We start from the raw sequence: 22,072 nt of genomic DNA, 5'->3' as shown, positions 1-22,072 counted from the left end.
ATAACTAGTTCTTTGGCCTAAATATCACAGTAGCTGTGTTGGCCCTGCTCTCAAGGGCCAATTAGTTTGCGATGAGATAAGGCCGGGAGTTAAATAAGGTTTTGGGTTTCTCCCTGCCATTGTTTTCTCACAAAGACAGCAACTATTGATTAAGGTCCAGGCCGGTTTACCTATCGGGTTGTTCACTTCGCAGCAGAGTCACATTCCAGCAGAGAGGGCAGAGTTACCTGATCACGCCTCACTACCAACAGGCAAAGACGCGTGGGTAGCTGGTGAGACTCCCACTGCTAGGAGCGCCGTGATCAACAATTGGGGAAAAAAAAAAAAAAAAAAAAAAAAACTCTGCAGAATATAGCAGGAGAGGAAGTATCTGGACAAATGGAGGACAAACTGATAGGACGTTTGAGTCGGTTAGATGCAAAACGAGTTTCTACTCTGTTCAGGTACAGATCAGTTCCACTGCTTTGTTTCTACCTGCTTGAAAGTTTCTGGGCTCACCCTCTTCTTCATATCTCTTCCTCTTTTCTTCCTCAGAGCGGCCTGCAGCACTGGTTTATAATGCTGATGATTAACTAACTAAGAGTCTGGGAGAGCAGGTCTGCTTGACTTTCTCATTTCATGGGGCCTGCCTGGCTGGAGGGAAGACGGAGCGCTCTCAAGCAGCCGGCTGGAAACTCAAGATCTCTTTTTCAGCTCCCTCCCTCTAAACGTGTTTTCTTTACTTTGGTTTTGTCGCATTCTTTCCGTGGGGTACCTTTCACGACGGTAAGGTTACAGGTGCATTCTCTGTTTTCCTTCTCCACCTTCTTTTTTCCTTAAATTTTCCCCTCCCTTAAACCTTTTTTCTGTCTCCTCCACCCTGTCCTCCTGAGAAACATTTGCATTGCATTACAGGATGACTGAAAGCCTTTTTTTCTGATTGAAAACTGTAATTATTTGGCAACTTGAACAAGGAAGTAGGGATGCGTCTATTTGTATGTTTGCCATAGGAAAAAAAGGGAACTGGAGGCTAAAATGCAAAGAATTTGAACAAACTGTAAAAATGTCAGCACAGGGTGTGAGGACTTCACGCGTCGTACCTGTGAAATATCCGTGTTATTCAGTAAACGAGGGCTGTTTTCTGTGACCTTCTGCGTCAGGTTGAGCCAGACGGCATTCCATCGGCCTTTCATCACACGGCAAACACAAAGACAACGAACCGGGAGAACTCAACGGAAAAAACAGGGTGGAATAAAGAAAAAAAAAAAAGAGAGAGACAGTTATCCTTCTCTTTCAGCATATGTCGAGACAGACGTGACAAAATCACCAATGCGAAACGCAAAGCTTAATCTCAAAGAGCCACGGCTACAGTAAGATATGTAACCCAACCAGCTTCCCAGTGGGCGGAGGGGGGGAGGGGAAGAGGCGTCTTAAACTTGGTGGCAATTTATAAATGACTTACAGCCATGCATTGTGTGAGAAGAAGCCCTCCCAAACTTTGTCGTGCCATAGGTGTAGACTAGTCAGAACAGGTTTTGGCAATCATTAACACCCTCTGTGGCCCAGTCGCCTGTGACAGCAGGTTTAAGCGGTAAACCCCCGCCACATCGCAGCTTTGCCACTTACTCATCGGCGGGGTGTTCCCCGCATACACGCGTCTCCTTTTCCGACTTGCAATGCTGCTTCTGGCTCATTTTGAGCAGTACCTTCACAACCGCAAATGTAGAACTAATAGTTTGCCTTGATTGCACAACTCTGTGTCGCCACCATTACTGATTTATTTTTTTCGTGGAGTAGTCTTCTTTCTTTAAACACTGGACATCCATGGACATCCTTCTCTTTGCCTAATGGTCAGACTTTGTCTTTATGGAGACCAGATATGTAAGATGAAAATGTTTCCTGTTTCAAAGTATAGCCGGATAAATTAGTCCATTCAGTTAACTTGCATTTCACCCAAAGTTTTACATTTTAGATGCGAGAGAATGCCACTCATTATTTTGTTTTCCAAAGTTTGGGTTGCTAACCAGTAAGGTTGCCGTTTAGTTAAATTAAACTAAATAACAAACACGATGATTGCAAAGCACGATGATGCCTTAAACATGAACATAGATTTAAAAACACCACTTACAAGAACATGACATTAATTCATCAGCTATCTGTGCTGTCGGGGCGATGAGGGTTTTCCACTGTTACTTTGTGGTTTAAAGCTGAAAATTCTTTAGGGAAACTTTAGTCGGGGTCTCTAGTTAGACTTTATCAACCATTAAAAACGTTAATTGAAAACATTAATTCATATTCTCCAATCAAGCATTGATGATTCTGCTACAAGCTTAGATAGTGGATGTATTTGGGTGATTATCTCCATCTTACGAGGCAGCATTGGATATCATTCCTTTCTCTAATACTGCCTGGTAATGATGATGATACTCATCTGCTGACTGCGACCAGAAAAACTGCTTTCCGCAGGAACTCGCTCCCGTTGAGCCTCCGGGAGCAGACTTGATGCTTGCGCAGTGACAGAAGTGCTTCCCAGGATCCATCTTACCCGACAGTGCTGGATTGTACAACTGTTGCTCTAACACTGTCTGGTAACGATGTTTCCTGGGCGGCTGTTCCTTCAACTTGACCGTGGGACGGTTGCCGAGATACGGTCGTCATTAGAGGCCGACGTGGAAGGGTAAAGTTGGTTGTTTTGAACTTTAGGGTAATTCCAAGAGAAGTGTACTTTTTGTTTTGGACTTGTGCTTACATTAAACTAGCATCAAGGATGTCCCCCCTTCCCCCCCAGGCTACTCTGTACTGTTGATTGTTCAAACTGAAAAGAAAGGCGCTGACAGATGTTAATACATAAACATTAGCATGTAGACGTTTTCCTTGAGTAAAGTTTCAACCAAGAAGAGACTTCTGTGAAAAAGAATAGATTTTTAATGTGGTTTTTTTTCCCCTCTTGTCTCGCTGCCTTTGAAAAAAAAAAAGAAGAAAAAAAAAGCCTTTATAGTAATCTCAACCCCACCCAGGTGAAAGAATAGCAGTCGGTTGATGGTTCCACCGGTCCTGCAGGGCCTCGTTTCCTTGTTCCCTCCCCTGAACAGCGTTGGTCTTTGTGCTGTTTAGCAGTGATTGGTCGGCAGTGCTTTACCTGCGTGGCACATCCTGAAACGGACACATGAGCTCCGTTTCAGGATCTCGTGTTAAAGAGAAAGAAAGGACGAAAAAACACAGCTCTGCCTTTCTCCCAGTTTCTCCAAGCTTTTTTTTTTTTTTTTACTTAAAGAAAGTCAAACAAAACCCACTAACAAGAAGATGTGGAACGGATTTTAGACCTTCTTTAAAATTTTAAATGCTTGTAACTAACAACTTTAAAGCAATTGTAAATGTATTCTTAGTTATTAGTATTCTTAGTTCATGATTTCAGAAGATGTAGTGTTAAACCTTTAAACCAGACTAAAAAAGTAAAGAACAGAGCGAGCATAGACTCTGTGTTTGTCAAAGGAGGGAGATATACCCCACAGATATTGAGCCACACCTTTATTTGCCCACCAGGCTCCATTATCCAAGCCACCGCAACATGAAATAGCAATTTATTTATTTTTTTTTATGTCCCTGGGCTATTATACTTCACTTTTGTGACGTTGCCACATATTTTGTATTTAACAGAACCATTTCAGCTAACCTAGCTTAACTCTCTTCATGTTTCTTGGTCTGTTTACTCACTCTTTTACTTCACTGCATGCTTTGCAAATTTAAGCACACAAAAGGGCAGGGAAAAAAAAAAAAAAAAGAAAACAAAAAGTGGGGAACCGCTCATTCCAACCTGTTTTCAAGCTGTTCTGTTTCCTTCAGCACTTCCTCTTAGCACAGATGAACATTCAGGGGTCATCCCTTCTAGCCTGTTGATAGGCGTCTTACCAGACATGGTTAGATGTAATTACTGGTGTCTAATACTGTCTGGTAATGCCGTCCATTAAATGGCGCTGCCTTCTGCTCTCTTACTTCCCTCCCGCCCCCTTCCTCTTCCTCTGTGCATTTGATGTGCTTGGCATTGACTGAAGTCAGGCCCTGAGCAGCAACGTATTGACATTTAGTGGCAGGTGGCACTGAGTGATGACCACTGTGGAACTGTGATCCTTGCACTGGAAGATGAATTTCTTTTGGTTTCTTCCATGTGTCACGAGTCAAAGTTTCTTCTTAAGTCGGCTGTCCAGAACGACACTCACGCATTTTGTATTCAAAATGACTTTCCTGTGAAAGGTTAAACATTTCTTCTCTCATTTTATCTTCAGTTATTTGTTTTTTTCCCCCCTTTTCTTCCAGGAATAATGTGTAGAGATTTTTAAAGCTTGTCATGTACACTGTACAAAATCCTTTTGTCATTTAAAACTGTATAATAATGTTTTGTAATGCAAATTGGAATGTTTAATAAACGGGCTAAATTTCCAAATGGTATTTTTTGTTTGTTTTCTGTTCTTTAAAACACTTTCAGGGTACTTTTTAGACAGTTTTTCCTCTTCTCTGGAGCCCTTCTGTTGCAGCTTTCCTGCTAATCGTGAACTCTTCCCTCGGACGCAGCGGAATGCCGAGCCTCAGTCAGGTGTGGATCAGGTTACCACCGAACAGAGCTTCTTTTTAAATACCTCAATTTACCCATGAGGTCCCTCCATCAGCTAAGCCCTCATTGTGCCTCCCTGGATGGCGGCACATAGTAGGCCGGCCTGATAAAACCCGGGCAGCACAAGGTGTGTTTTCTGTGCTTCAAACTAGGCAACTGTATCTGCAGAAATGCATTGGTCTCTTTTACACCCAGGAAGGTGAAAAGTCTGCTATCTACGTCGCAGACACAAGAAGAGAGTAGAGATATTGCGTTAGATCGACTCTGGGTTTCAGTTGACTGTCTAAACGCAGTCAGCAGATGTTATCAGCTCGAACACAAACAGAAAAACCATTTAGCCGTTTAGCATAGCAGGCCTCAAGCCTCATTGATCGCCTCGGCTTGGGGGGAGAGTTTACAATTCCCAGAAACATCACGATCCTTACAGAACTATTCAGGACTCTGACTCAGCTTGGAGGGAAACATGTTTAATCTGTTTCAGTTTGCCAAAAAAAAAGAAAAAAGAAAAAAGTTCAATAGGACTTACATTTTTCAGCCTCTGACTGGTTGTGGTAAATTATTATATGTGCTGTTATTTATGGGTAGTAATCATGGCTTCCTGTAACTCTATATTCAAATACTCTAATCCTGGCATCCTGGTTGATTAATGATTAAACCCAACCCACCATTCACTGTAGAGTCACTTTTCACAGGACTGTGATCAAAAAGGAACAGTTTTATCTCTTCAACTACTAGGCAGAAACAGATTGTTCCACTTTGTCCTTTGTAATTCAATTAAGCACAGCTTCCTAGAAATGTATGAGCTAGAGTTACGCTCAACAGAGTTGGACTAATTAATGAAATCTTATAGTTATGATTTTTATTGATTTGTTATTAAATATGAGATTTAATATTATTATTTATTTTTTATTTATTTTTTTACTGCAATGAGCAAAAAACAATAAATGCTGGGAGCAGGACTGCCCAGAAACACCTAATTAAACAAATTTAAATTCTAGTCCCAGTGAGAAGATTAAATGTGATGCAAAAGTAGTTTTACACTGTTAGCATTTATATTTGAAATGATAAAGGTTGGATTACCTTTCTACAAAAATAAAAAAGGACGAATGCCACAAAATTTACATCTAACTAACGGCATTAAAATATGCATTGTGTGTAATATTTAAGATATAATATACAATTAATATAATAATAATAATGATGTTGATGATGACTATGACTATTATTATTATTATAGCAGTTATAATAATTATTATTATTATTATTACTACCACAACTAACAACAACAACAACAATAATAATAGTAATAGTAATAACATTTATTAATAGTAGTATTATAATTGTATTTATTATATATTATATATTACAGTTAAACTGAAAATGACTTGCGCCCCTGGAAGATTTAGGTTTAAAGTAACCAGTAAGATGGATGAATTCTGACATATTTCTTCTAACAGGAAATGATATTAATGTTTTGTCTCACTGCGGCTCCAGCTTCTGAGCAGGAAGCTACAGATTAGGGTGATGGCAAGGAGGCCAGTTTTGGAGATAATTTCAAAGCTCATTTCATGGATTACTGAGAACGCTACAAATGTTTTATATGCCCCTTTTCAAATAAAGCACAACTAAAAACATAATTGATACTTATTGTACATCCATCCATTTTCTGTTCACCTTGTCCCTAATGGGGTCAGGAGGGTTGCTGGTTCCTCTCCAGCTGCGTTCCGGGCGAGAGGCGGGGTTCACCCTGGACAGGTCATCAGTCTGTCGCAGGGCAACACAAAGACACACAACCATTCACACACACACTCACACCTAGGGAGAATTTAGAGAGACCAATTAACCTGACAGTCATGTTTTTGGACTGTGGGAGGAAGCCGGAGAACCCAGAGAGAACCCACCATGCACAGGGAGAACATGCAAACTCCATGCAGAAAGACCCCGGACCGGGAATCGAACCCAGGACCTTCTTGCTGCAAGGCAACAGCTCTACCAACTGCGCCACTGTGCAGCCCACTTATTGTGCAATACTTCAATATCTTGTGAGTGACACATGCAGCATTTATTATCAGGAATAAAGTTTTAAATCTAAATTTGCTCAGGTATGAATGCATGCACGTATTTAGAATAAATTAATAATGTTATGTAGCTATTTACTCTTAAATATCCTAATCATTGTCATTATAAATAAGTAATAACAATAATAATAACAATACTAATAATAATTTGTGAACTTTTAAAACATCAGTGAAGTTCAAATTCTGCAGTTTATCAATTTGAAATATAATGTCAGAAGAGTTTTGCACAAACTGAATTAAAAATGCCAAAACAGGACATTGTTAATGCTAAAGGGTTAACAGTCAATATTTTTGAGGTGCTGCTCAACAATATTTTAAAATCTTTTTGTAAAGTAAAAATTTGGTTTCGATGTTTTCATTTCAGAAATTTGGTCATGATCTTCAAAAATGTATCTTCATATTTATTCCCATTAAAAAATAAGAAAACACGTGAAGCTCCAGCATTTCAGTATCCAAAGCAGCACACACTGTTAGCCTCTGTTGCTATCTGCTTCGGTGACGTCGATGATTTGCATTCCTGGCTGGCGGACAGCCTGTGGAGGATTCCTGCACCGGCCTGAGCATGTTCAGCGCAATCAGACAGGATGTTTGCAATTCTGCCGGTTGCATTGAAGGAGGCCCGGTCTGCTGAGCTGGGCTGCCACTGGAGTAGAACAGGAACACGACAAAGGCTGAACGGCTCCTGCAGGTGTGGTGACGTACACTTAAAGTGAAAAACACACACACACGCACACACTCCCACTTAAGATACATTTATTTACTCATGTATAAATGCACATTTGTCACGATGTAGATGTCATTCTGAAAATAAGCTAAGAAGACAAACATTAACATTCACATTTTTGTTAGCTTCGTTCTGCTACTTGTAAAAAGCAAAACAAAATGAAGCAATGGCCGCAATAAGTCGCAGAGCCACTTAAGCCAACTGTATCTGTAAAAGTTGCCATATTAAAAGCTTTTGCTGAATTATTAAAAACATTTACTAAACCATCTTTACATATAGGATTGTCTATTTCTCTTTAGGTCAAAGGTGTAAAGTTTATTTTGTTCATACATGTTATCTTCTCTATGCTTCAGTTACAAGAAGAAGAAGAAAAAAAATGTGTTTCACTTTCACTTCTGTCAGATATTATTGCAGAACATTACTGTGGAAGAAGCTGGCAGGCAAGCGCAGCTCAGATCAAACCAGAATCATAAACGCCGAGTACACTGCAAAATCTAACGTTTTGTGGAAACTTGGTATTATATACCGTATATATAAAAACTGGCTAAAATTTCAAAGTTATTTAATTTGAAACACAGACCTGGTTCTGCATTATCCCTGGTCATTGTGGTTTAAACTTTGTCTTTTAGTTGAGTTTATGTAGACCAGTTTACTGATGAAGCATCTTTGGCTCAACCTGTTTCAGTTTTAACTGTCTGCTCAAATGTGTGACATGTTTCAATTGATTTAACAGAAAACAACGCCACCACGTTCAGTTTAATTATTTATTTGAACATGACTAATATGACCTGTTGACATGTTTCTTTTGCACGATATCTAGTTTAAAATCTATATAAAAAATTCAGTTGTTTTACATTGGGGTTTTGACCTTTTGACCCATACAGCCAGAGACTATTATACTGATTTTTTTATATTGCCTACTTTCTATGAGATGTTTACTTATCAAATGTGCTCAACATTTACCATTTTTCAGTAGTTCAAATTGTGCAGTCCCTTTTCAGGCTGTAGAAAGCTACAGATCCCTATGCAAGTAATGCAAACCTACACTGTTAGACTTTTTATTGTAATTTTACAGTAACTTACTGGCAACAGTGCTACAGTAACTTACTGGCAACAGTGTTGCCAGTAAGTTACTCAGAATTATTCTACAGTACCTTACTGGCAACAGTGTTGCCAGTAAGGTACTATGAATTATTATTCTACAGTAACTTACTGGCAACAGTGTTGCCAGTAAGTTACTGTAGTTATTATTCTACAGTAACTTACTGGCAACAGTGTTGCCAGTAAGTTACTCAGAATTGTTATTCTACAGTAACTTACTGGCAACAGTGTTGCCAGTAAGTTACTGTAGTTGCCATTCTACAGTAACTTACTGGCAACAGTGTTGCCAGTAAGTTACTGTAATCACCATTCTACGGTACCTTTACTGTCATCATATTTCACAGTTAATTTTTACTGTGAGTGTGCTTTGCAGTTATAACTGCTTTACTGTAAATGTAGTTTATAGCATAAAACTGTAAATGTATTTTATAGTAAAGCTGGTCTACTGTAAACTTGTTTCACAACATAATGTCAGTTTTACTGTAAATTAAAGTTTACATTTTTTAATACAAGAATATTTTACCATAAACCAAAAAATTTCATAAAAGAAATTTTAGTCCAAGTACTGTGAATAACAACAGGTATTTATTTTCAGCAGATTTGTTGAAATAAAATCCATTTATATATTCACAATGTCATAAAGAACAATGTCACAATACAATATAATGTGCTATAAAACAACAAAACCATAGAACACACTACAGGTCATGTCAATATTTTTATGGCACATGTATGTAGCAACATGAACGTGTGCATCAAGTACCAGCCATAAACTATTAAAGACTGACTTTTAAAAAATATATAGAATATACTTAACTTCATTTGAATATGAACTGTATTTCATTCAATATGGACACTTGAATGCATCTGGATCCAATAACAGTAACAATCTTTACATAACCTTTTCTATTTGTTGCACACTGTACAACAAAAGAACAACTAAAAAAATTGGGCACTACAAATTTTATGTACCACATCAGGTATGCACCAACATGAACACGTATATCATTCAAATGGTGAACAGTCAAAAACCAGCAGAGGCTGCATTGTCAGAAAGCAGTTAACAGAAGCTTAAATGTGCACTGTTACACAACACATCACAAAAACAGTGCAAGTGTGATAATGTACTGTATGGTAGGCATTCATATCAATAAATATTGTTATATCAGATGCATTTCCTACATCAGAAGAACTTTTATTCCATTCGTCAAACAAAATCAGTGAGATCCATCTTGTGGAAGCTGAACTGTAAAGAATAAGACGATGTGGGAGGTCATGAGATGGTCAGGAAGTTATCTACATTTTCAAATCGACAGGAAGGCTGACAAATTAAGCTGAAGTGACAATGTCCAAATGCATAAAACCATTGGCATAAAGCAGCATTAAGGTGATAATTTGTTTAAAAAAAAAATCAATTGCACTGAAGTGATAATAGAAGCTGCATAAAGAATGAGCAGGACTGGCTTCACTTCAGGTTTTTGGATTGTTTATGGCAAAAGCAGTCAGTCAGTCTTCACTAATTCAAACGATTGCGTACTGTATTGAGACCCTGCAAATGTCCCCAAGGAGACGATGAAGTATAACATGTCATAACAATCTTTTTAGTCATTTTGTTGGTGGACAATAAAGACAATAAAATAATAAACATTTGGTAAAATGCTTACCTAGTTGGAAGTCCTCTATTCAAATTCAGCGAGTCGTTGAAGGAAGGTGTTGATCCGGGAGTTGACACTGACTACTTTCCTCTTGACAAGACTTCCCGTCTTGCGGCTTGTACTGACTTTGGCTGTGCATTTGGTACCAACATCTGGATTGATCCTCACAAAGAATCTTTTAACAGAAATAAAATATATTAATTGTATTTTTTAAAATGAAGACATACAATACAGCAATCAGCTATGGTTCTTCATCATCAGTCAAACTGTCATTAAATTTAATTCATAAATGGCTTGGTGTAGAGTACTTACCGTTGTATCATCTCCAGCGTGGTGGATGCTGACTCCTGATACTCCAGATTGAAGTCATAATATGACCCAAAAAGACAGCAAGGACTGGCAAAGTCATGTAGTTGCTAAGGCTTGAAAAATACCTTCTCCTCCATACTGACCATCCACCGGGTTGCACACATCAAGCTATTTCCTAAAATAGACAAACCCTTGTCAGGCTAACGCTAGTGAGTAAAAGTACAGACTACCATAACTATTACATACATTGCTACAAAAAATTATAGTGATAGAAAATATTCCTCTTACCAAGCATGATTACCCTTGGTGTTGTAGGTAAGGTCATTTCCATCTCAACAGACATCTTGGTGGAAGATACCTTTGAAACATAAAAGGAAAACTCTTAAATATGAATTACTGGTAGTAATTTATATTTAAAGGGCCAGTTCACCCAGATTACAACAGGTTTTTGAGAACCTCACCCCAGAGACTAGACTAGACTTTACCCCTACATCCTGCTACCACTCTGAAACAACGGATGTGAATGACAGTTTGTGAGGCTAAATGAATTTTTTAAAGCATTACATTCCACAAATACAGTATCTGAATGGCTAAGTACAATATGGGTTAATGAAATGAAATGTTTGTGATTTGGGTGAATTGATACCTTTAACAAATTAATTGAACAATTCTGATTTAAGATGTGTTTTAAGTTAAGAGTCGATATAAAATTACATCAACCAAGATGAAGATTGAGTCTTTTTCTTCGAAATGTTTTCTTTTTCTCTGACGGAAGTAGGACATTGCTCTATTCCACAACGAAACTGATAATTAGCTGTGTGTTGATGTTTCTTCACAGTACAAAATTCTCTAAATTATGAAGTACAAATACTGCAGAATTTACACCTGTACATAGTTGCACCTGTTAGTACTGACTTAACTTTAAATTTGCAAGAGCATGGTTTAAACAGGTGAACAGTCCTTATATGGAACCAGGCTTGGAAATTAACTTTTTTGTCCACCTGCCACTGTGGCTGAACCAACTCAAAAAATAACAGAAACCACTTGAATGTTTTCCACCTTTGTCCTCATTTACAGACTCTTATACACTATGTTGGAGATGTAATGGTACTTTAGCAGGCTAACTAGCTGTAGCAAGCTCAAAGTTATAGATTAGGTTAGCTGCTCCCCACATTTCCAGACTATTTTGTGGCTTCAAATATGTTTGAAGAGCTGTCTTTTTACCTGTTGTCTTGTCTTTTCAAGAGTTGAAACTATGTTAGCACTCAGCAGGACAGAACTGCACAGCCACTTGGAGGGAAAAAGCTTGGGAGTTAAAAAAAAAAGTCATCTGACAAAAAGAAAAAAAAAGAACAAGTTAGAATTCATCCTTGTTGACCTAGCTAATCTGCACTCTTAACATTTGCAACGTCATGGTTTAAACAAATGAACAGTTATTAGATTATTTTATTATCTAATAAAATAATTAGATAATTAGTTATTTTTTTAAAAAAGGGGGATCAATTATCAGTTAACGTTATATTGTTCGACAAAGGATGTAACAACAATGCTAACAGACACTCAGCACTGAGCTTATCTCAACCCAAAGCTAGTCGCTCGAGGAAGATTTAGCGGCAAAAGTCAAGCTAAAACCTTCGGTAAAATTAGCACCTTAGCTAACGTTAATTCCGAACCAGCTCAAAAAAAACACCATCATATTTTTCTATCTTTCACCTCATGCTAAGTTATAGCATTACAGCATGATGCTATAAGTTACGTTAGCTCCATCTAAAATGTACATATCCAGATTAGGTTTTGGCTTCAAACAGTTTTCTAAGAAGTGTTTTTTTACCTGTATTGCGAAGAGCTGAAGCAGTGTGAGCCCACAGCACGGCGACAGAGCTGCACTTGCACTTGGACGGAAAAAGCTTCGGAGTTTAAAACAAACGTCATCAGAAAAATGTTGGAAGCGAAGCCACCCTTGATGACGTAGCCAGATAAACTGCATATTAATGTAATCAATGAATTGAAAAAACAAAAGTACATGCTCTCTTTCTGCCTTAAAATATGTTAACCACTAAAGGAGTAAAAATACAGAAACAGGGAACCACGATGAAACATCTATGATGACCGTTGGAAATCAAATAGAATTCTTACATGGCCAGCGCAAAGACATTATAAGTGCAGTACCACTACTGCAATGTGTAAACAGTAAATTACGGCAACTTCAAAACATACAGTAAGTTACTGTAATACTATGTCCTTTACCCATAATGCAATGCAAATTACAGTAACTAATTGTAAAGATGTTTTATGTTAGTTTTACTGGGCATTTTGTGGTATTTAGCTGTAAAAAATACAGTAAAGGCTAACAGTGCAAGATATTATAAATACAGTACCACTACTGCAATGTGTAAACAGTAAAATACTGCAACTTCAAAACATACAGTGAGTTACTGTAATACTATGTCCTTTACCCATAATGCAATGCAAATTACAGTAACTAATTGTAAAGATGTTTTATGTTAGTTTTACTGGGCATTTTGCGGTATTTAGCTGTAGAAAATACAGCAAAGGCTAACAGTGTAATGGTAACTTCTTCAAAGTTCATGTTTGCAAAATTTTCAAGTGCTGACCTAGCTCTGAACTGCTCAGAAGCCGCCATCTGATCTGATCTGCAGAGAGCCCAGAGATTTCAGCGCACATGCACTTTAATTGGTGCATCCCGAGGCTATACTAAAGCCTGACTGTTTCCTTCTCTTGGTTATATTTGCCCTAGTTAATTACCAGTGTCTCCTGATGTAAACTGTGAGTCTTTTTCCATCTATCTATGTTTCATATGTCTTTTCATAGCTCTACAGAGTGCAGCTAATTTATTCAATGACATCAGTTCAGAAGCTTAACCAACTGCTCATGCCATATCTGGAAAACGAGCTCAGTCCAAGAAGTAGAGTAAAGCCATTGGAGAGACTTACATAAACACATTTCAGGGATTTTTGACCCACAAAAAAGCAGCATTGATACTAACTGTCAAGATAAACATATATAGGGAAAACATCTGCACAGTATCGCTGTGTCACTGATACTGTTTTACAAGATGAAATAAGCGTATGCATACCCTGGGAACAAACTGACCCCCTCTCTCCATTAGAATGGGCCTCATACCCTCTACTCAGTGTAATTCTATAAGGAAATCATGAATAGGAGGGGAAAGGGAGGCCCTACTGAGACAGACTTTTCTTTACAGCGTAACTCAACTCCATGTCTTCCAGTATAACACCTCGACAAGGAGAATCCCTCCAAATAATAGGTTGAGCAGGGACACCATTGCTGCAGGCTGCATCCCGGTAATTGCTGAGCACTTCCTAGTCGCAGGCAGTTGAGATGACATGAGAATGGGCGAATCTCAAAATACACACACACACACACAACTTACAGCGTAACCGCCCCGAGACAGATGGACTGAAACCCACACGTACGCACCTAGTTTTCTTGTAATAATCAATGTGTCTGAGAAAACCAACATTTTCACCCTCTAGAAGTTGTTGCTGAATCTGTTTGATGTGGCTGAGTTATTTGTAGTGAGTTAAAGAACCACAACAGGAATGGGTTGCTTTGTAAAGCCATTAAGCTCATCAAACCTGATGGAAAATAACAGACATAAACACATACGGGTGTTGTTTATTTTGATGTCCCTTTCTAACCCAGACAAATGCACACAGACTGCTGGCATATGTTGAAGCACAAGGTCGACGGGGCTGTAAAACAAGCCTGTTCTCTTTGTCCACCTACGCAGCACTTTGCACGGTGTGTCTATCAGATGGCGGCTCTTTATCAAGGTGTGGCTGACACTGGCTCCACACAAAGCTCTGCTAAACAGGAACATGGCAGGTCTGCCTCTAATAACTGTGGTTCTGCAGCTAGACTCAAGCACAAGAGATTTCATGACATAATGCAAAAAATAAAATAATAATAACTGAAATAAACTAAAATCCAGGCACAGCTAAAGACACTTTAAAACCCAACAGCGCCCTAAAACTCTAAAACATGATGGTTTTTGTTCCATTTAGCCGATGGAAAAAAAGGTATCATCCCCCTTTTTGCAATTTTTTTCTTTTCTTCATTTTAAAGCTTAAAAGCAGAAGTGAAATTGTGACTCTTTAAAAATGACACCTGATTTCCTATAATACACATGAATCAGAAATGACGAGATTGTGTTTCACAAAAGGTAATTTAAAAAATGTGCCTCTACGCTGTGGACTGAGGACGAAATGAGGATGTTTGCGTTGTAAATGTTCAGATCCGTGTGTTGGAAATAGACAGTTTGAACTCTCTCTCTCTGTCCTGTTTGCTCCGCGTCCGCAATGCTTCCTTTTCAACTACTCTGGGGCTTCTGGTTTCATGTTGTGATATTATTTCATGTTAATTAACTGCTCCGTATTGTAAACCTCCTTGTCGCTACGGTTACGCATCATAACAAAAGCGCCAAACTTTAAAAACCATTGGCAAAAAAGAAACGATCCGGCTGCACAGCACCCAGACCCAGAGGGAACGGTTGTCGAGAAAAACTTTTTGACCAGCCAAAAACGCTGGAATGAAAGTTTCAAAGATTAAAACCTGAATGAGGGTAACAGAGCTACTGCTGCCACTCAGAGTGGCACCATTTTAGAATTGTAGTTCTTCTGTAAATAATCATTGGCTTTTTGTAAATATCTGCTAAAAATGTTAATGTAATGACGGCTTTAGGGATTCACAAAATGGTATTTGCATCAATGCTTTTTAGGCTGAAGTTCATGAACTTAACAGAACTTAAAAACCGCAGCACATCCCTTTAAGGTTTGCCTTGCATCATACTCACCTTTTTTTTTTTTCTAAAATAAAAAAAGGCTTTGGGGAAAATTATTTAGTTACAATAATAAAAAGTAGCATATTTGTGGTTGTTATCATACAATTTTTTAATAAAAAACAATAAGTAAAAACCCCCCCCAAAAAAACAAGTTTACTTGTTTTGCACTGAGTAAATTTAAAATCCACAAAAAGTTTTCAACAATGTGGACCTAAAATTGTTGGATGCACGACTTTTTCACACTGGATGCATAATTATATGGTTTCGGGCCTTGGAGGCGCCCGCCTCCTGTCAATTATTGTGCTTTTGTGGGGAAGGGAAGGGATTATTCATAATTTCCAACGGTAGTTGGGCCTGGGTGTTTCCTCCTGAGTCAAATCACAGAGACAGAAGGTAATTAGTGGATTTGCCTTGCAAGCAGACAAATGCTATGTTGCTCAACTGCATACCATGGCTCTGAATTTGTCAGTAGAGGTTGGTTGACGATATCGTCACCTGAGTCATCAGTACAAATTAATGGTGAACTTAATGGGTGCAACTGATTCTGATGTTTTTTTTGACTTATGTTTTAATTTGTTTCTTATTAATGAACATATATACATATTTACACACACACAGGGATAAATATATATATATATATCTCCATAGCATATACACCTTTCAGTTTTATGAGATAATGCACACTGTGTGCTAAAGAGCAGGTTAAAATGCTATTTAACCCTCTGGATCAGCATATAATACCTGTTCTGACCGACACCCTCCTCTAAGTTTACCAAAGGCTCACCGGAGATATAAATATTGAATGAAGCTAAACTTAGACGGGGGGTATGCAAGGAATACATTAAACATGAGTTCTGAGTTTGTCTTCAGATGTTGTTGTTGTTGTAATATTCATTCTACAAATGGCAACTGTTGCTAAGAGACCCATAACGCCAGTAACTGCTGCTGTTGACATTAGCCCTCCAGGTTAGCTTACTTTAGGAGGGTAAAACTGCAGACCTCAAATATGATTTCCTGCTAAGTTTGTTGTTTCCCTTATTTTTTGTTTTGCAGTTGGTCAATAAGAGTGGAGGTGGATGAAGAAGAATCGGCTTAGAGAGGTTTCCATAAACTCTGCCTTCAACACGTATTAGTCATGGAGTTACAGGTATGTAAACTCAGTGCTGCTGGTCGGAGTATACCTGATATCTCTAAGAATACTTTTAATTTAAATTTGTGTAAGGTCTGCTATTTTATTCTATGTTTAAAGTTGCTTTAAATTTGAGTTTATTAAATGTAAAACCCCACTATATAGTAATTAATTCTATCATGACTTGTCAGTCTAATTTTATGCTGTCATTTTTTTTTTTTTTTTTAAATATGACATTCTCTGTCTGACAACACAGAGCTCCTATAGATGTATTATCTTATAAACAAGATTCATGTTTTTTTATTGGGATTCTACATAATAACCAAAACAAAACAATTCATAATTGTGAACCAGAAAAATAACTATAAGTGTTCTAAATAAAACAGCTTGATAGGGGTTAATGAACAAGAAGTCTGGTATAGAGCTGTGCAGGAAGGACAAAATAGGGAAAGGTTTAATTCTGAACATTTCAAGGCTCTCTAAAGAAATAACAACATAAGACAATGTCCATTTTAAGATCCATTTACCTCAGTCTAATTAATTCAAAAACACAGATCCTAATTCAATAATATGCATTCAGTTTAGTTATTTTGCACTCAAATCCAATTAATTGGCAAACGAAAAGTTTTCCACCTAAGATCAGCTAATTGCAAAGAGATGTTAACTGTGCAGCAGTCACTCATACTGAGCATGCATGTGGCGACAGTGAAAAGGATTGACTATGTTGTAATAGAAGTAAGAAATGTCCAGTAAAGCCTTCTACCAACTGAAGGGGTTTTAGAAAACCGAGCAGACACACAAAACACAGAAGGACTGATCCAGGAGTACTTTCTATGTGGGGGAAAAAAACACTAAGCAGATAAAGGGAGCAGTATATCCTTCTGTGAATATATTCAAGAATAAAGCAAGATAAGCTCTAAACTAAAAAGTATGAGATTAAAAAGTCCAGGTCAGCCTAAAAACGGAAAAACATGACAGAGTGAATCATCTCTAGAAAGAAAACATGAAGGTATTGACAGGCTCAGCTGGTGGCTCCTTCCTAGAAGGTGACACAGCTAACCACAGAGACGCCAGCCCATGTGTGACTTCTGAGAACAGCAATAGAGAAAAATATGAAGTCAACTAGTTGTCATTTAATAGTTTAAATGGAGAGAATGCACCTATTTGACTCAACTATTCCTGAAAACACAGACAAAAACATCTGTCTAAAACAAAACAACCAAGAAAGTTCAATCAATTTACCTCCAATGCACAACTATGCATTTCTTTGTGTTGTTTTTATTTACTTGAGAACTCAATAAAATATATTGAAATTTGTGATTTTGACGTTACAGAAGGTCTATTAGTCTTTATTCAAGAGGCTATAACATCTGAGTGCTGCCAAGAAATGTACAGAGAAGGCACACTGGGAAAGGAAAACAAGCAGATTCTTTATGGAAAGAAGGAGAAGCCAACGACAGAACAATCTGTGTCACCTGACTGCTCGGACTCACAGGAAATGACATCAGAAGTGTTTGAGTTCACCCTCAGGGAGGGGGCACTGACTCGGGAGGAGGGAAGGAAACATTCACTCTTCTCTGCCAAGCAGAAGAGACAATGTGGACAGACAGGTGTGTGAATGTGTGAGAGCAGAGCAAGCCGTTATTCAAATAGTTTAATATTCTGTCAACACATTGAGTATTTATCTGTATGACTTACTCGTTTGTCACCTTTATTAAGGCTCTATCTTTCTGAAAACGTACTTGTGAGATAGTTTGGCCTTATTTCAAGTGTAAGATATTTAGACTAGAAACTAGATTAAATATACTTGGTAAGACTCTGTGATTTTGCAGTGGATCAGCTCTGACCAGCTTAACAACTGCATTCTTCCTGGGACTCTTCCATAAAAAACTGATTTGATGAGCTCCTACTTGTCCTTGTAACAAATCTTCCCGTGCTTTGAATTTCTGCAGCTCCTCCACAGTCAACATGTGGGAAGAAAGAATGGAGCTGCTCACCACTTTTTTTCATATTTTAATTGAAAAAAATAAATAAAAATAAATAATAATAATAATAATAATAATAATAATAATAATAATAATAATAATAATAATAATTGAGGTTGTTGTGATGTAATAAAATGTTAAAAACTCATACTGTTACAAGGCATGATGTGTATTTGTTGAAATATGCAATATTAAAATGTCTTAAAACATCAGGTGGACCCAAAGTGGAGGGCAGCTTCCAAAGGACCAAATCAAGGGGCCCGAGGGTCTTCTCTACCAAAGGACAGGACAAAGACATCAAGACAGAGGAGCCTCGTGGACTTGGGCCATTCTACTTCTTTGGAGGAACCAATGGGGCTGAAATGTGAGCAAGAGATGTGAAACACAGAAATATTATCCAATTCAACATGAAAGCCTCTTAGAAAGTCACAAAGTCATTTCTTTTATTGCAACAGGGTAACGGTTGTGACTCATTCTCCGCTCTTATTATGTTTTTTGTTTGCTTCCATATGTGTGGCTGATTTCTCACAGAGTGTGCAGCTACTGCGAGAGGAGAGGATGGAAGAGAATTTACAACAAGCAAAGGGAAGATTTCAGGCTCAAGTGGTGCGAGACCAAATCTCAAATTAACTACAGCCGCTTCAAGCAAGGTACTGAAGAGTTAAACAATAAGGATGAACTCTCAATTTAAACTGTACAAAACAACAATGAAAAACAAAAACACACACGTTACTAAAATGGTAAAAACACACATTTTGTTTCTAGGTAGACACTTGGTGTTCCAGATACCCAACAACATGGTTCTCACCACCAAAATCGGCCTCCTCAACAGCCTGCGGGAATTTGAGAGAATAAGCAGCAAAATCAAATACAAATATGGACACAGGTAAACCACACAGACAGTCTTCCCTTTCATTCGGGGGAACAGGCTTTTCAAAGGGTTTGGATGGTTTGACAACGTGACAAAGCAAAACGCACCAGCTGCAAACGTAATAACTGTTGCAGATTTTAGTCTCCAATCGAACTGAGTCTACCAGACTAATAGTTAAAAGACTAGAAAATTCCTGAAGAAATTTAACTGGGGCCTGCCAAAGTGTGCCCGTCGGTTTGGACCCAGCGTTCTGATGCTAAGAATTAGCATCAATGCTAAAGAAAGCTGCAATGTAATCAATAGCATGTGGAGAATCACAAGAATGTTAAGTAAGCTGGACATGCAACATTCAGTATGATAAAGTAAGTGTATTAGCTAAAATGAGCAAATATGCTAATGTAAGCATAAATACTTTCAGTAGCATGTGGGGTATCATTAGAATGTTTACTGTCATTTACTTACTCCATTAAGTATACTAAACATGGCTAATAAGTCTGAAAAATAGAAAATAGCTTATTTAAGCTAAAAGGCTAATGCTAATCAACTGCCTTGCTGCGCAAGGCAGTTCCCTAACCTCGGATAAACAGATAATGCAGAATGATATCATTGCACCACCTGCGGCGGTGCACTATTCAGAGGGGCATTTTGAGGCTTTTATTTTGAAATTTGCAGTAAGCTTCATATGAAAGGGTCAAAGTCATCCCATGTGTAACAGTCATTGGATTAAATCAGTCATATAACGCTCAAAAAAGCAATGACCTGATGTAAAAATTTTCAAGGGCTTTTATTTTGAAATTTTCAGTAAGCTTCATTTCAAAGGGCTAGACTCATCCCATGTGTAACAGTGACAGGGTTAAATGAGTTATATACAGCCCATAGCAGCAAGTTGTTCTAAAGGCCAACTCAGTCCTCCTCTGTTTTAACTGAACTACTAGTTCGAACTACAGTGATGCGTATTTGTAGTCCTAAGCAGCTCTCCCTGCTCTGGGTTCCGTTGCCATGGTAAATAATCCTCTCTGCCAGCTGTGAGTGAGACATCCAGGGGGAGACAATTCTCTGTTTGAGCCAGCCAGTTTGACTAAAAAAGCATTGCAAAAACTGTTTCCGTTAGGGAACAGTAATACATATTCGTAAACCGTTTGAAGCATATGAGAGGGCTATTTGTCGTCTCACATAGTCCCGCCATTCATATCTCTACCTCACTCACAGTATTAACAGCGATGAGATAAAAAAAGTGTGTGCCAAGGTCTGAAATTTTTCAGAAATACATGGAAGTGAATCAGTGAGATCTCTCTGTTACCCTGGCGCATGACTTTGCTCTGAAGCACCTGGAGAGAAAACTGTAAGCGCTAGATAATTTTGAAAACATTTGACGACGAACGCACAGCGTATCAATGTCATGACCAAGTTTGATACCAATCATGCAATATTTGTGAGCGTGAGGGCGAGTTAAAAAATGATTTGGGGTCAAAATGTCACTCTGACTCTCACTCTAGCGGAGCGGCCTTCACACTCTGATTTTTCCAAAAATCAAAAACTTTGGGTCGCTTAGAAAGAAGTTGTGGACAAACCATAATTCATATCGACCTGCTGTCTTCACTTTAAAAGAGATCACGGACATATCTACAAAATGAAGTTTGAATGGAGTTTCTACATAAAGTTATGACGACACAGAAAATCCTCAAAAATAGGGTATTTTTAAGATTTAGAGGTTGCCTCATCCCTTGACGACGTGATTGCACCTGGTGAGCTCGTTAGTGATTTTGGGGTCGTTTTTTTTCTTTTTACGTCGCCATGGTAACTCCAAATCCCACCAAAAGTAATAGCTCCAATGCCGGGTTCGAGCCGCACGTTTTGATACCACTTTTATGGGTGGGCTCGCAGCGGTACGAGCCGCATTAACGGTAACGGAAGAATAAGTTACTATAACTAGAAAATTCCTGAAGAAATTTAACTGGGGCCTGCCAAAGTGTGCCCGTCGGTTTGGACCCAGCGTTGTGATGCTAAGAATTAGCATCAATGCTAAAGAAAGCTGCAATGTAATCAATAGCATGTGGAGAATCACAAGAATGTTAAGTAAGCTGGACATGCAACATTCAGTATGATAAAGCAAGTGTATTAGCTAAAATGAGCAAATATGCTAATATAAGCATAAATACTTTCAGTAGCATGTGGGGTATCATTAGAATGTTTACTGTCATTTACTTACTCCATTAAGTATACTAAACATGGCTAATAAGTCTGAAAAATAGAAAATAGCTTATTTAAGCTAAAAGGCTAATGCTAATGAACTGCCTTGCTACAAGGCAGTTCCCTAACCACGGATAAACAGATAATGCAGAATGATAACACGCACTGTCCAGAAGGGCATTTAGAGGCTTTTATTTTGAAATTTGCAGTAAGCTTCATATTAAATGCCCACACTAATCCAATGTGTAAGAGTGCTTTGGATAAACCAGTCACATAAAGCCAAAAAGAGCAATTACATGATGTAAAAATTCCCAAGGCTTTTATTTTGAAATTTTTGTTAAGCTTCATTTGAAAGGGTCAAAGTCATCCCATGTGTAACAGTCATTGGATTAAATGAGTCATATAACGCTCAAAAAAGCAATGACCTGATGTAAAAATTTTCAAGGGCTTTTATTTTGAAATTTTCAGTAAGCTTCATTTCAAAGGGCTAGACTCATCCCATGTGTAACAGTGACAGGGTTAAATTAGTTATATACAGCCCATAGCAGCAAGTTTTTCTAAAGGCCAGCTCAGTCCTCCTCTGTTTTAACTGAACTAGTAGTTCGAACTACAGTGAT

At 38.1% G+C, this 22,072-nt stretch overlaps 1 protein-coding gene across 2 annotated transcripts; it reads left to right on the top strand.

The window, feature by feature from the left end:
• Nucleotides 1-14,961: 14,961 nt before the first annotated feature.
• On the top strand, nt 14,962-19,300 carry LOC122836614 (protein polyglycylase TTLL10-like). Of its 2 annotated transcripts, none has more exons than XM_044126332.1 (6): nt 14,962-15,061; nt 16,334-16,427; nt 17,744-18,019; nt 18,608-18,758; nt 18,926-19,044; nt 19,160-19,300. In XM_044126332.1, the coding sequence occupies exons 3-6, from the start codon at nt 17,797-17,799 to the stop codon at nt 19,282-19,284; spliced, it is 618 nt and encodes a 205-aa protein (XP_043982267.1). In that variant the 5' UTR covers nt 14,962-15,061; nt 16,334-16,427; nt 17,744-17,796; the 3' UTR covers nt 19,285-19,300. The 2 variants fall into 2 exon arrangements, with proteins under 2 accessions (XP_043982267.1, XP_043982258.1); XM_044126323.1 differs by lacking the exon at nt 14,962-15,061 and adding an exon at nt 16,192-16,246.
• Nucleotides 19,301-22,072: the final 2,772 nt, after the last annotated feature.

The sequence above is a fragment of the Gambusia affinis genome, linkage group LG01, assembly GCF_019740435.1.
Source record: "Gambusia affinis linkage group LG01, SWU_Gaff_1.0, whole genome shotgun sequence".
NCBI lineage: Eukaryota > Metazoa > Chordata > Actinopteri > Cyprinodontiformes > Poeciliidae > Gambusia > Gambusia affinis.
Note: the sequence above shows the minus strand (reverse complement) of the source record. Positions and strands in the feature narration are given on the sequence as shown.

Bases quoted from the DNA above. Each gene is read 5' to 3' on its own strand.
- LOC122836614 (XM_044126332.1), top strand. From the start codon at position 17,797: ATGTACAGAGAAGGCACACTGGGAAAGGAAAACAAGCAGATTCTTTAT. The intron at 18,020-18,607 runs GTGTGTGAATGT...TTAAAACATCAG, and splicing joins GAGACAATGTGGACAGACAG to GTGGACCCAAAGTGGAGGGC. The intron at 18,759-18,925 runs GTGAGCAAGAGA...GATTTCTCACAG, and splicing joins GGAACCAATGGGGCTGAAAT to AGTGTGCAGCTACTGCGAGA.